This window comes from Lissotriton vulgaris, chromosome 9 (genome assembly GCF_964263255.1).
Source record: "Lissotriton vulgaris chromosome 9, aLisVul1.2, whole genome shotgun sequence".
NCBI lineage: Eukaryota > Metazoa > Chordata > Amphibia > Caudata > Salamandridae > Lissotriton > Lissotriton vulgaris.
In genome coordinates this window covers 140685698-140700759 of record NC_141697.1, presented here as the reverse complement: position 1 = coordinate 140700759, position 15062 = coordinate 140685698, and the positions used below count along the sequence as shown (strand labels likewise).

General features: G+C 42.2%; 1 protein-coding gene across 1 annotated transcript in view; it reads right to left on the bottom strand.

The window, feature by feature from the left end:
- The window catches only part of PLA2G4F (phospholipase A2 group IVF), a 299483-nt gene that overhangs the window by 187919 nt on the left and 96502 nt on the right, over positions 1-15062 (bottom strand). The window contains exons 3-4 of the mRNA XM_086937219.1: positions 9009-9145; positions 4846-4974 (exon numbers count right to left, since the gene is read on the bottom strand). Coding sequence (XP_086793345.1) covers positions 4846-4974; positions 9009-9145 — 266 coding nt within the window. The remainder of the gene's footprint in view (positions 1-4845; positions 4975-9008; positions 9146-15062) is intronic.

The window sequence follows — 15062 nt, the reverse complement described above, 5'->3', positions numbered from 1 at the left end:
TAGACCTTGTCTCCCAAAAAAAAAAAACGTTATCTTCAACAACACAAAGATCCACTAGCAAATATTAAAGCCCATGAACACAAATTGTACACTTCCTGGTCAGACTCTATTTTACAAGATCTCTTTCGTGCCAAACTGAGATTTAATAAAATTTCTACAGACAATGCCTATTCCATATTTCTCCGAAAAAGTGCTAGCTATTACGGAGAATGTAATAAATCCGGCAAACTTTTGGCTAATTTCCTTAAATCCCGGAAAGATCGTACTTTAATTGACTCTATTTATTCTTCAGATGGAAATCTTGTTCATAAAGACCAGGACATTCTTAATGAATTTAAGTCATTTTATCAAGAATTGTACACCCCAGATTCCCCCCTTCTAATCCTTTTATTCACTCTTATTCCAATAATTTCCCTGTCCCCTTTAATTTCCATCTTAATTTTTCTGCACTTGAAACTGATCTTTTTCTTAAAAAAATGTCCAATGCTCTAACAGTTCTGAAGAAAAGCAAAGCACCTGGTTCAGATGGCTTTTCACTAGAATTTTACTTACATGTTTCTAACGTATTACTCTCTAAGCTTTTAGATCTTTTTCATTCTTTTTTCTTTCTGGTCAGACCCACTGTACTTTCCACGAAGCTACTATTTGTTTGATACATGAAGAAGGCCGAGATCCTATGTTCTGTAAAAATGATCGTCCCATATCCTTGGTTAATGTAGATTACAAAATATTTGCTAAATTACTTGTTCAATGTTTAGAACCTCTTATGCCTCATTTGGTTGGTAAGGAGCAGTGTGGATTTGTCAAGGGTATATTAACTTCAGATAACTCTTGTCTCTTTCTTATTGTCTTAAATAAGGTCCCCTCTCCATCCTCCTTAGCAGCTATCTTCATTGATGCTGAAAAAGTTTTTAATAGGGTAGATTGTCCTTTTTATTTGAATCTTTGAAGTGGCATGGCTTTGGACCCAAGATAATTTTTCTGATTTCCTTATTATATTCTGCCCTAGAGCATGAGTGCAAGTTAATGGTTGTGTATCCTCCTACTTTCCTTTACAACGTGGTATCTGTTAAGGCTGTCCTCTTTGACCCCTTTTATTTGTTGTAGCCCTGGAGCCTTTTTCTATCATCAATTCGTAATAATGATTCTATATCCGGTTTTCTTATGGTGATCAATATCTAAAAGTCAAGTTAATTTTCCTGAGCACTCAAGATGTACAGATCCAATATCCAAATTAAAGTTCCGTTGAATTTATCTGATGCAGTCACAGGTTGGTAATCCAAAATAAATCATCAACGAAAGTCCTTCAAATCACGGATAATATTTTATTTTCCTCTTTTCTGGATTCAAACTCTCCAAATCCCATATACAGAAGTCATTGGATTATTCAGCCAACACGTGTTTCGTCATGTTAATTATCTACACATCGACTTCATCAGGGCGTAATCCACATGTATCGATAAATTCACTTTTGAAATATTCATTCACTTTGTACTTCCAAATATGAAGTCAAAAGACCCCCACTCTCTAAATATAATCTGAACAGGAGTCCTCACATATCATCCAACGTCTATCCTCTATCCACGAACGCGTTCCCTGGTCTGGCTGCAGACCAGGGAACGCGTTCGTGGATAGACAAACACGAATCTAGATATAGATCGTGTGTGTGGTGATTCGATTACGTTGGATGATATGTGAGGACTCCTGTTCAGATTATACTTAGAGAGCGGGGGTCTTTTGACTTCATATTTGGAAGTACAAAGTGAATGAATATTTCAAAAGTGAATTTATCGATACATGTGGATTACGCCCTGATGAAGTCGATGTGTAGATTATTAACATGACGAAACACGTGTTGGCTGAATAATCCAATGACTTCTGTATATGGGATTTGGAGAGTTTGAATCCAGAAAAGAGGAAAATAAAATATTATCCGTGATTTGAAGGATTTTCGTTGATGATTTATTTTGGATTAGCAACCTGTGACTGCATCAGATAAATTCAATGGAACTTTAATTTGGATATTGGATCTGTACATCTTGAGTGCTCAGGAAAATTAACTTGTTTGTAGACCTACTGGGTAGGTTGTGATGGGTGTTGGTGACCACACCCTTCCTTAGAAGCACCGACATGATACTTTGGAAATCTATACTATCCCCTTATTTGCAGAGCGCCCTTTTGACCTGGGTTACCAATCGTTTGTTGTAATATCTAAAAGTCTCTGCTTATGCAGACAACATTTTACTTTTTATATCTAGCCCTGATTTATCTATTCCTCCCTTGATGCATGAATTCTCTTCATTTTCCCTGGTCTCTGGTTACAAGATTAATTCAGATAAAACTGAAATTCTCCCTCTCACGAAGCTATGTACTCAACACTCCTCCTCTTCTACTGGATTCTCTTGGAACAGATCTAAAATTAAATACTTAGGAATATGGTTCTCTAACTCCATTTCTTCTATGGTTAAATTGAATATGGCTATGGCCTTATCTCATATTGATAAATTATTTTCATCCTGGAATCCCCTTTCTTTCTTGGTGGGGTTGATTAGTTTCTGTTAAGATGATGATCACTCCCATCTTATTATATATTCTCTCTATGCTTCCTTTTCATATTCCATCTTCTTATTTTAATACGATTGACTCTCGCCTTTCCAAATTTCTTTGGAAAAATAAAAAAGCTAGAATATCTTTATCTCTTCTTCGTAAGACAAAATCTAATGGGGGTGTTAACTTTCCTGATTTTCGTACTCATCACAAAGTCTTCTGTCTACTTCAAGCCTCCAAATGGCTTCTCTCTAATCCCTCCCCTTTTACACATCTATGATTCCCTATTGAACGTTCTTTGCTTCTACCTTTTTCTATGAAAGAAGTACTGGCCTTTTCAGCCAACTCTCCTCATTCCTGCTCCCCCTTGTTTAGACATACTTGTTCTTTATTGAAACCTTTGACTCAACAAAGACTGTTTCCAAGGAATCTTTTCTATGTTCTCCTTTACTGCATAATTCCCTTATTACTATTAAAAATAGAACTATTTTTGGGAATTCCTGGAGACAAAAAGGAATAACTTGGGTTAATGACCTATTTGATGGTTTGACTCCAAGCTTCTTTCCAGTCCAAATTTGACTGTCCTTGAAATGTTCTACTTTAATGGCAGTAATTCTTGATACTTGTTTTTTTTAGGGAGGTTAGTGCTACTTTAAGGGTTATAATGTGCCCAAGTAGCTCTGTGTAGTTTTAGTGAAATAAAACACGGGTCAACATGTTTCGCAACTCTGTGGTCTCTAAATGGTCTGCGGAGTTTCTTTAGGACCAAAAAGGGTAATCAGCCTACCCCACACTTAATTCATTATGGGCAGTCCCCTTCTAAAAGGGAGGTATCTACTTTTTATAGTTAAAATGATCATACAACCTAATTAGATGGACTGCTGTGCCTCATCGTTTCGGGCAGAGGTTGCGCACGGCTGCGGAGTTTACAAAAATCGTCCTGTCCGTACACCTTCTCTGCTTGCCCGGGACCGCCCCTGGCAGAAGATGCTATATATAAAAGGTTAATCTGACATCCCCTAGTCAGTTTTAACTCACTTTGTTGCACACAAGCCACCCCATTTGGACACCCTCGCACTCATCCAACAGCAAAAAAACAAAAAGACCTCGCTAAAGTGACTCTTCGAGCGACCCATAGAGCATTGCAGTGCTGACTCGACGAGGAGCACCTGCCAGATAATGAAGCATGGCATCATTAGGAGTGTTTGAGGGCAAAAAGAAACAGCCCTGTTGACTGTCCTTAATGTCCTGCACAGACCTAGATATCTTTCTCGTATTTTTATCTCCCAGCAACAATAACCCCCTTTTTTGATTTGATTATAGCGTTGGAGCACAGGTACTGGACCCTTATCTGCCTTATCCTATCCCTGATCCAATTTTCTTTGATAATACACTTTGAATCCAAGGCAGCATGCATTACAAAACCAATTATCACAGAAACCAAAAAGCATTGTGTTTGCAAGGTAATATCTTATTCGATACAAGTTTTACAAAAGTTGTTTTTCAGCAGTGATACAATATTTCAGAAAGGCAATAATTGTTCTGTAGCACAACACTTTTCCACTGCACTTTATAGATTTGTTTCTGATGGGCAAACACATCTGTTGATGTAAAGGACTAATGTGCTGGGCTCTATAATCCAGATGAGCGTTGAATATATTAATTGATTCGCCTTTAGAAACATACAGCAAAAATATTGTAAAAATGTTTTCCAAATATGCTGTTCCCAAAACAAAATCTTGTTGGGATGACTGCTTGTCCTGTAAATTTGGGAGTACTGCCAGCCACAAAAATGTCTTCCCAGCCTTCAATTTTGAAACTGTCAGCATGTGTGTGCTAGCGATTGGGGATCACTAAAGATATATCTCAAACATGCATTGGTAAAGCACACGTTCACCCCAAAGGATGTCTGGGTTCCGAATAACAGATATTTGTTGGTAGCTAATTCAATGATACTCATTTATTGATTTCAGGAGGACGAAAGGCTAGATGGACACACCAGGATTTGGGCCTATGACCATGAGAACAAGCACAAACCCCTGAAGTACATGATTTAGTCCGCTGAACCATCAGATCACTCTTTTAGGCGTTAATGTTTTACTTTAACAATCCAAGTTTGAGTGTTGTGATCCTAGTACCTATTTACCTATTTTCATGATTACTGGGTGGGGTGTGATGTGTATTGCATTGTCATATGTAAATAGCACTCCACTAAAGTTCCATCACATTAACCCTTCACAGACAAAGAGGGCTCAAACAAAGGGTTTGAAAAATGTAAAGTGTGGGTAATAGACTCACCTGCGGCTTTATTGGGAATGTGCTCTTCAGCGGCTTCCCAGGTGTGAGCCTCCCAACATCAAAACTGACAGCCAAAAGCTCATCGTCAAAAGTAACATCCTTATCATAGAGGGTCAGCTCCAGTATATTCTATGGCGAGAAAGAAAGGTCTGCTATCACCATATGACAAAACCCACAAGAGAGACACAAAGATGATCTTGCCTGCATTTTAAATGTTTCAGTGAGTTAAAATATGGAACATATTTTGCAATTTCAGTTTTTTTATTAATGGATTTTTCTTAACAGGCTAACAGATTTCTATCTTAAATACCCTGCTGCAAGGAATAAACTGGACAGACAGAGGACTGGACTAGTAACCACTAACTTGAGAATCGGTAGCCCAATAACTGCCATACTCGGTAATAATGGACTGTTGGTGATATTACAGTGTGATATTGTATAGCAGTGGAATAAAGCCTACCTGCTAAAGACTTAAACTAACACGACAGTACTGGGCTAAATGCTGAATCAACATTCAAGCGGGGCTACAGCCCCCGCCCAAAAAAGGCCTCAACTTATAATTGATACTGTCGATGTAGAACAAACACAATATAAAATAATAAAATATAAAACAGCAGGCAAAGCACAATTCCTAATTCCTTATTGACATTTATCAACAAATCTACCAATCTCAAGGATATTGAGAGAGAATGCTATACCACTGTGGCCTTTTCGGTAAACAAGTGTTTCCTAGCTGTAGACAACTCAAATCCTGATACATCAAACCTCAAAGTTCAAGTTCCCAGTTGAATGTTTTAACAAATTATCTAATATATGATCAAACTTAGTAGCATAGGCATGCCGCCTGGCTGCAGCATGTAGCACCACATTGAATGGAGTAAGAGGTCATAGGTGGCCCTGCAACCGCTGAGTTACCTGAGCCCAATAGCCTGCATCATCATCCTAATGTCCATAGCCATAACAAAGCAACAGACCTACTGAGGAGAGAAGATGATAGCCAGCAGACTCTACAAAATCCTTTATATCAAGATTTGAGATCAACGAGATCATGAGAAGAAAGCCCGTCAATTTCACCAAGGTAGCCAGCACAGGTGCAGTGCTTATCCTTTTTCCCAGGTACAGTTTTTCTGCCCTTCGACCCTTGTGTTTATGACCTTTACGTTTGTTTTTTGAGACATAGATATGTCTTTTGAGACATAGATATGTTTCTTTTCTTGCTGATTATTGCTGCTTCATGTTTGGCTCAGTTCCTCAAGGTCGTAGTCCAAGCCCTCTGGTCAATTTCCATTCAGGCCTGCTCCTCTGTGCATTCAGAAGTCCAGGGTTTTAGTAAGCATTCTTAGTTCTGATATCTGCTCTGAAATTTACAAAATTGCAACGTGATCAGAAACACTGTTTCTACCGGCACCCATCAACTCTGCCCCATGTTGGACTGGACAAACCACAGGTTCCTACCATGACTAGGAGTTTTCATCTGGGCCATTTAGCTTCTAGCCTCCTTGTAGATAGAGTAAAGAGAGGTCTGCAGATTCTCAAAGAAGTGCTAAAGGATCCTCCACCCAAAGGAATGGGTGACCAAGGAGGAGGAATCAATAATACAATGCATCCAATCTAGAAAGATGCTTGAAAAAATTTGAACCGAGAAGGAACACTATATAAAGGTCCTGGAACAACCAATAAGACGAGGAGAGGAGCACGTCCTTGATGAGTTAGTAAATATGTAACCGAAGGGTGAGACAATATTTTGAACATAAAGATGTTTTGAGATGTTCTGTAAAACATACATTGAACCTGTAAAGAAGAAAGAGACGAGACGAGTATTCCCTTTCCTCCCAGACCATTCACGGAAGACTCTCATCCAGACTTTAGTGCTGAGTCGTTTAGACTACTGTAATGCTCTATTGATTTCGGCTAACTAGGCTTCGTTAGACTGTTTACAGATAGTTCAAAATATATGGGCAGGGTTAGTACTGACGCCCCTCCCAGATCATCCTCTAGTCCGCTAAACAAATAAAATTCAATGTTTGCTGCATCATACACAAAGTGGTGTTTGACAAAGGTCCAACATATCTCGCGGAGAAATTTAGCCTCTTAGAGACCTTCGATCTAGCTCCAAATCCCTTCTCAAAGTTCCCCGGATTAATAAGTCTAATTCTGGGGGGAAAGCCTTCTAGTATCTTGCCCCCCAGAACAGGAATTGGCTCCCGATTATACTGAGGCAGTGCTCGGACCATCTTCACTTTAGGAAGTCCCTGAAAACATTTTTGTTCTAGATGCCTCACACAGTATCAGCACCTTCATGTCTGTCCATAAGGCAGAGATATCCCTCCGGGGGTGATTCAGGCACTAAAACAATAAATAAATAAATAACTTTAAAAAAAAAATCCTAACCAAACTATTCTGACAGGAGGTGCTTAAACAACACTATGATAATCAATAGCAACAAATTCAAATCTGATTTAAGTGGATGCATTGAAAAAGAAGCAAAAATATTGCTAGCCTGTGACACAACATTCAAAACCTGTCACCTCCAGTGAAGTGAAGTGAACTGGGAGAGAACATTTCACTTTCCATAAAGTGGCTTGAAGAGTTTGGGACACACCCAAGGCTATATATCTCTATCTTTGATAAAGTTGATGATGTATCTTTTTTTTAACAGAACACACACCCTCCTTAATGTGCATCTTGCAGGCCATTATCTTTGTCAGTATTGTTATATGATAAAGATGAATAATAAACATACATTTTGTAAAGGAGTGGTGGTACTTGTTTAAGAACAATATTCAAATTATTTGAATGTGTGAGAAAAGGATGCTCAAGAAGTCGTTCTTCTTTATAAGTTCTAGGTCACATTTTTCATTTCATCTGTCATCCTGTTGAGAATGTCTCTGAGGTTTTAGTTATGTTGCTTTGGACAGTGTTCAGTCCATCTATGTCAGAGATGGTAAGGTTCCCGTAATTGCGGTAAGGGGAGCTTCTTGGTGTCCTCACCTATCACAACAGTATAATTTATGAATATAGGGCCAGATGAATGAACACATTTTCCCATAGACACAGAATGGGTAAAACTGCTTGATACATCTGGCCCATAATATTTTTCCTGGGGTCCAGGGGAGAGATCATGGAGACCTTCATGACAAAGACCTTCTATAGTATTCAAGATGATCAACTTGTGTTTAACAGAGAGGAAGCAGAGGTCCTCCTGTTCAGGGTCCATCTCTTTCTTCTTCCCCTCCTCTTGTATTGAAAGTATACTTTTTGGGAAATCGGATACTAAGAGCTAAAAGCTTGGAGTTGTACCTCTGACTTGGAAGGGTGCTCAAGAATGCGATGATTACAAATGTAATCTGTCGGTATATGAATATCTCATGCTGCCTGTCTCTATTTAATCTGATGTGCATGATGATTATGATATATGTAACAAGGATTTTCAAGTGCTTTTATACAAAACATCATCACTCGAAGAGCGGGTAATATTCTAAATTCACAGACAGACAAAGGAAATTTGTTGTTTCCAATGGGGTGAGTCACCAGTGAAAATGGCATCTGACTGGCAGTCTTTTTTAACACTGCCATCATTTCTAAGGTGCAACATCCATGGAAGGCCACCATGATGTTCTTGCATGGAACGTTCTGTAAATATAGATTGCTATGTACCCTCACTTCAGTTTGCGGTTGTTGTGACAGCAATTCCTGCATGCCACCAGGTTATAATGGAAATGGTGTCACAGAAATGTCCCCTAAAATAGTCCTCACCAACCATCGGAGGTTCACTCTAGGGTAAAATAACTGGTGCACTAACAGTAACTCTAAACGGTGCATACGTTTGGACCACCAGTATGGCGGATGTGATTTCTACAGCAGACCAGAAAACCGATGGTACAAACCATCAATGCTAAAATCAGTCATCATATTCTGTCCGCTCCCCGTGAAACTAACACATCCTAATAAAGAGGGTGGTCATGTGACATACGCTCTTGGTATGGTTTACAAAGTGCACTGCATGACAAAATGTATGAGAGCAGAGAATTATTGGAATCTGTTAAATGGCATCCACATGTTGATTATGGACAAAGTAAGTACTCCTGTTGCAGAGGTGCACAATTCTGACTTCCAGCAATGTTTTTGGTAAGTACCCATCCCATTGATCACTGGGATCTTACCTTCACGGCTCCGTGGACGTGGTAGTGGAAGGTCTCATTCCACTCTGGGTTGCTTGAGTTGGGGATGACCCGAGTTCGCGATGTGGCTGGAGATGCTGTTGGGAGTCGGAGCTCCACGTAAGTGTCTGCCTTGGAAACTGATAGGGATGAAAATAAAAAGAGCAATTCAGTCATGGTACCCAAAGAGAAATGTGCACATCAAATTAGCATTCATTTAGGTCTATCACATACCACAAAGAATCAGAGATTTAAAGATAAAAAGTAACAATATCTTTTTTTTATGGGAAAACACTTTGAGACTACGTAGAAAGTTTCCATTCTCTTGAAAAATATTTGCAAAATTAAGTATTATCTAATCTAAAAATGTACTACAACCTCAAATTGAAATGTACCACTAAAAGGGTTAAAATAACGTTCAATTTGCATAGCATATTTACAGTTAATAGACTGCATTAGTTTAACAACTTTAAAATTATGAGATAGTGTCCCCAGTGAAATCTACTTGCTGGCTTGCCCCAAGGAAATAAACTGACAGCTGTTAATTTAAAGTTAATGGTGCATCACCTCTAACAGCCTCTCTTTTAACCCCGCTGTCTTAACATGAATTGGACAGTAGCCTGCAATTAATAGGGTTGCAAGACCCCCACATGACTTGAAACATCAAATGACCGAAAATGTGGTCAAGAGCCTGTAAACACATCAACAAACACATTAATGTTCTCATTTTTAGGTCTCGACTGACCCAGAGCATGCTTAGTCGGGCAGACATTTAGTAGGTAAGTTTTCAAAGTGCTACTGGTGTGCTACACGCTTGCGTTCACGCGAGGGTGCACACGCGCAGCCGCCATCTGTCTCCAACGTCACAGGTCATTAAGTTGCTTGTTTTTATTTCCGGTGCTTTCCGCTCTGCCGCCTTCCGATCACTTTCACTTTCATTTGAATCCAAATGTAAATTACCATGGTGTGCAAACGTTTTCAAGTTGCATCAAAATAGTCTTATTATTATTAGTCTCATGAATAAACTTCTTGGCCTCAAACTTTGTAGTCTCTTCCATGCACGACCACGTATTTAGTCTGCTCGTCAATACTAACCAACTATACAAATTGGTATCGGGCCTAATTTAATTGCATGGATTACAGTACACACACACACACAACCACACACACAAAGCCACACACACACTCAACAACAACCACACAACCACACACACAACCACAAAAAACTACACACAAAACCACACCCACAACCACACCCACACACACAACCACACACACACAACCACAGCCACACACCCCCACACACACACCACACACAAAACGCACACAACCACACAAACAACCACACACACAACCACACACACACACCACACACACACAACCACAAACAACCACACACACAACCACACACACACACAACCACACACAACCACACACACAACCACAACCACACACACAACCACACACACCACAACCACATACATACACAACCACACACACACAACCACATACACACACAACCATGCCCAACCACACACACACAACCACACACACACAACTACACACACACAACCACACATACACAACCACAACTACACACACAACCACGCCCAACCACACACAGCACCACACAATCACACACACACCACCACACTACACACACAACCACACACAAACAACCACACACACACAACCACACATACACAACCACAACCACACACACAACATAGACAACCACACACACAACCACACACACAAACACACAACCACACACAACCACACACAGCAACACACACACCACACACACCACCACAGCTACACACACAGCCACACACGCACACAACCACACACACAACCACACACACACAACCAAACACACACACACAACCAAACACACAACCACACCCACAACAACCCCACCCAGACACACCCACAACCACACATACAGCCACACAAAAACACACAACCACACACTCACACACAACCACACAAAACCACACACCCAACCACACACACACAGCCACACACACAACCACACACATCCACACACAACCACAAACACACAAACAACCACACACACTAACACAACCACACACACAAACACCCACAACCACACAAAGAACCACACACAACCACACACACACAACCACACACACACAATCACACACACACCCACAGCCACACACAACCACACACACACAACTACACACACCACACCCACACAACCACACCCACACCCAAACACACAACCACACACAACCACACACAACCACACACACAAACACACACAACTACAACCACACACAAAACCACACACACACAACCACGCACAACCACACAACCGCACACACACACAACCACAAGCACACACAACTAAACACACAACCACACACACAAACACACAAAACTACAACCACACACAAAACCACACACACACAACCACACACAACCACACAACCGCACACACACACAACCACAACCACACACAACCACACATACAACCACACACACAACCATGCCCGACCACACAAACACACAACCACACACAAGCACACGCACAACCATACACACACAACCACACACACAACCACACTCACACAACCACAACCACACACACACACACACACACACAACCACACCCAGACACACCCACAACCACACATACAGCCACACAAAAACACACAACCACACACAAACAACCACACACACACACACAACCCCAACCACACACCCAACCACACACACACACAGCCACACACACAACCACACACATCCACACACAACCACAACCACAAACACACAAACAACCACACACACTAGCACAACCACACACACAAACACCCACAACTACACAAAGAACCACACACAACCACACACACACAACCACACACCCACAGCCACACACAACCACACACACACAACCACGCACAACCACACCCACACAACCACACACACACACAACCAAACACACAACCACACACAACCACACACAACCATAACCACACACACAAACACACACAACTACAACCGCACACAAAAACACACACACACACAACCAACCACAACCACACAACCGCACACACACACACACAACCACAAGCACACACAACCACACATACAACCACACACAACCACAACCATGCCCAACCACACACAAACACACAACCACACACACAACCATACACACACACAACCACACACACAACCACACTCACACAACCACACACACACACCCACACACACACACACAACCGCACCCACACCCACACAACCACACAACCAAACACACAACCACACACACAACCACACACACAACCACACACACACACACCCGCACACACAACCACACATACATACACAACCACACATACTAACACAACCACACACAACCACACACACAGCCACACAAACACACACACAACCACACACAAACAACCACACACACACAACCACACACACACAACCACACACATTAACACAACCACACACACTAACACAACTACTAACAAACACCCACAATCACACACACAACCACACACACAACCACATACACACAACCACACACACACAAACAACCACACACACTAACACAACCACACACACAAACACCCACAACCACACACACAGCCACACAAACACACACACAACCACACAATACCACAATCACACACACACACAACCACACACACACAACTACAAACAGAGACACCCACAACCAACACACAACCACACACACACACACAACCACACAAACACAACCAAACACACACAACCACACACAACCACACACACACAACCACAAACACACAACCACATACACAACCACAAAGGCAACCACACACACACACAATGCCACACACACAACTACACACACAACCACACACACAACCACCCCAACCACACACACAACCACACACACAATCTCACACACACACAACCACACATACAAAACCACACAAACAACCACCCACACATAACCACACACACAACCACACACAAACACACACAACTACACACACAGACACACCACAACCACACACCCACACACACAACCACAAACACAACCACACACACACAACCACACACACAAACCACACACAACCACACACACACAAGCACACACCCACACACACACAACCACACACACCCACGCCAACCACACCCAACACACCCAACCACACACACAACCACACACACACAACCACACACACCACAACCAACCAAACACACAACCACACACACCACACCCAACCAAACACACAAGCACACACACAACCACAGACAACCACCCACACAACCATATACACACAACCACCCACACACAATCACACACACCCAACCACACACACAACCACACACAACCACACAAACACAGCCACACATACACAACACACACTAATACAACCACACACATAAACACCCACAACCACACACACAACCACACTCACAGCCACACACACACCCACAAACACACACAACCACACGCACAACACCACTCACACAACCACACAAACACACACACAACCACACACACCCACAACCACATCCACACCCACAACCACACACACACAACCACACACACAACCACACACACAACCACATACAACCACCCACATACAACCACACACACACACAGCCACACACAGAACCACACAACAAACAATCGCACACACACAACCACACACAGACACGCAACCACACACACAACCACAACCACACGGACACAACCCCACACACACCCACACACACACAAAACCACACACACACAACTACACACACAACCACACACACAACCACATACGCAACCACACACAACCACACACACAACCACACACACAACCACATACACAGACACACAACCACACACACAACCACACTCACCCACACACACAACCACACACACAACCACCCACACAACCACAGACACACAACCACACACACAACCACACACATAACCACACACATAACCACACACACACACAACCATACACACACAACCACAACCACACACAACCACACACACACACAATCACAACCACACATACATACAACCACACAATCACACACACATCCACACCCACAACCTCACACACAGCCACAACCACACCCACAACCTCACCCACAACCACAACCACACACAACCACGCACACACACAACCACCCACAAACACACACAACCACACATACACCCACAACCACACACACAACCGCAAAAAATTGACTCTTTTAAAAATTCTGATTCCCCCAGAATCCGAGTCTTCCACAACACCCTGTTTTTTTGTCTGTCAGCTGTGAAAAGGAGAACAATATTGCCACCATTTTTATTATTCTGTATCTTCGGTTGAATTCTGGGGTGCTTTTTGAACTTGTCTCTAGTTCATTGCGAATCTTACCGTTACTAATTCAAATTGTGTTAACTTTGGCTTATTTGCAATGCAAACTTTATCTCAATAAGTTGCTGAAACAAGCTGCAAGTCAGCTACGGAAGCCCATTCATTTGCTAATTATTTTCCACATAAGGTTGCAAGACCATAAAGTGGAGTATTCAAGATTTTGAATAGTTTCTTGTTTTAAGATGACACTCTCCCCTGCGCACCCCACTCCTGTACTAAGGTTACGAGTGACCTGGCACCCGCCTTTCAGAGTTTCTTGCATCCACCCAAGTCTGGCCTGGCACTGGTGCTTTCCAGCATGGCACACACCTGGTGATGATCTCCGCACCTCCTTTTAGACCCCAGCTCACTACTGTTTGCAATCAGTCACTCACCCCATACCTACCTGGCCTGGCAGTCACTCCTCACACCTGGCACTCACCCTTCTCCCTCTCTGGGACTCAGCATTGACTCTGCGTGACACTCAAATGTCACCTACCTGACACTCATCCATGTCCCTCCTGGCATTCACTACTCGCCCCTTGGCATTCACCCTTCACCTCCATGGCACGAGCCTTTCATTCCCCTGGCCTGGCCGCTACCCTTAACCCCTTGCACTCAATCTTCATCTCCCTGGCACTCACCCTTCATCCCACTGACCTGCACTCAACCTTCACCTCTGTGG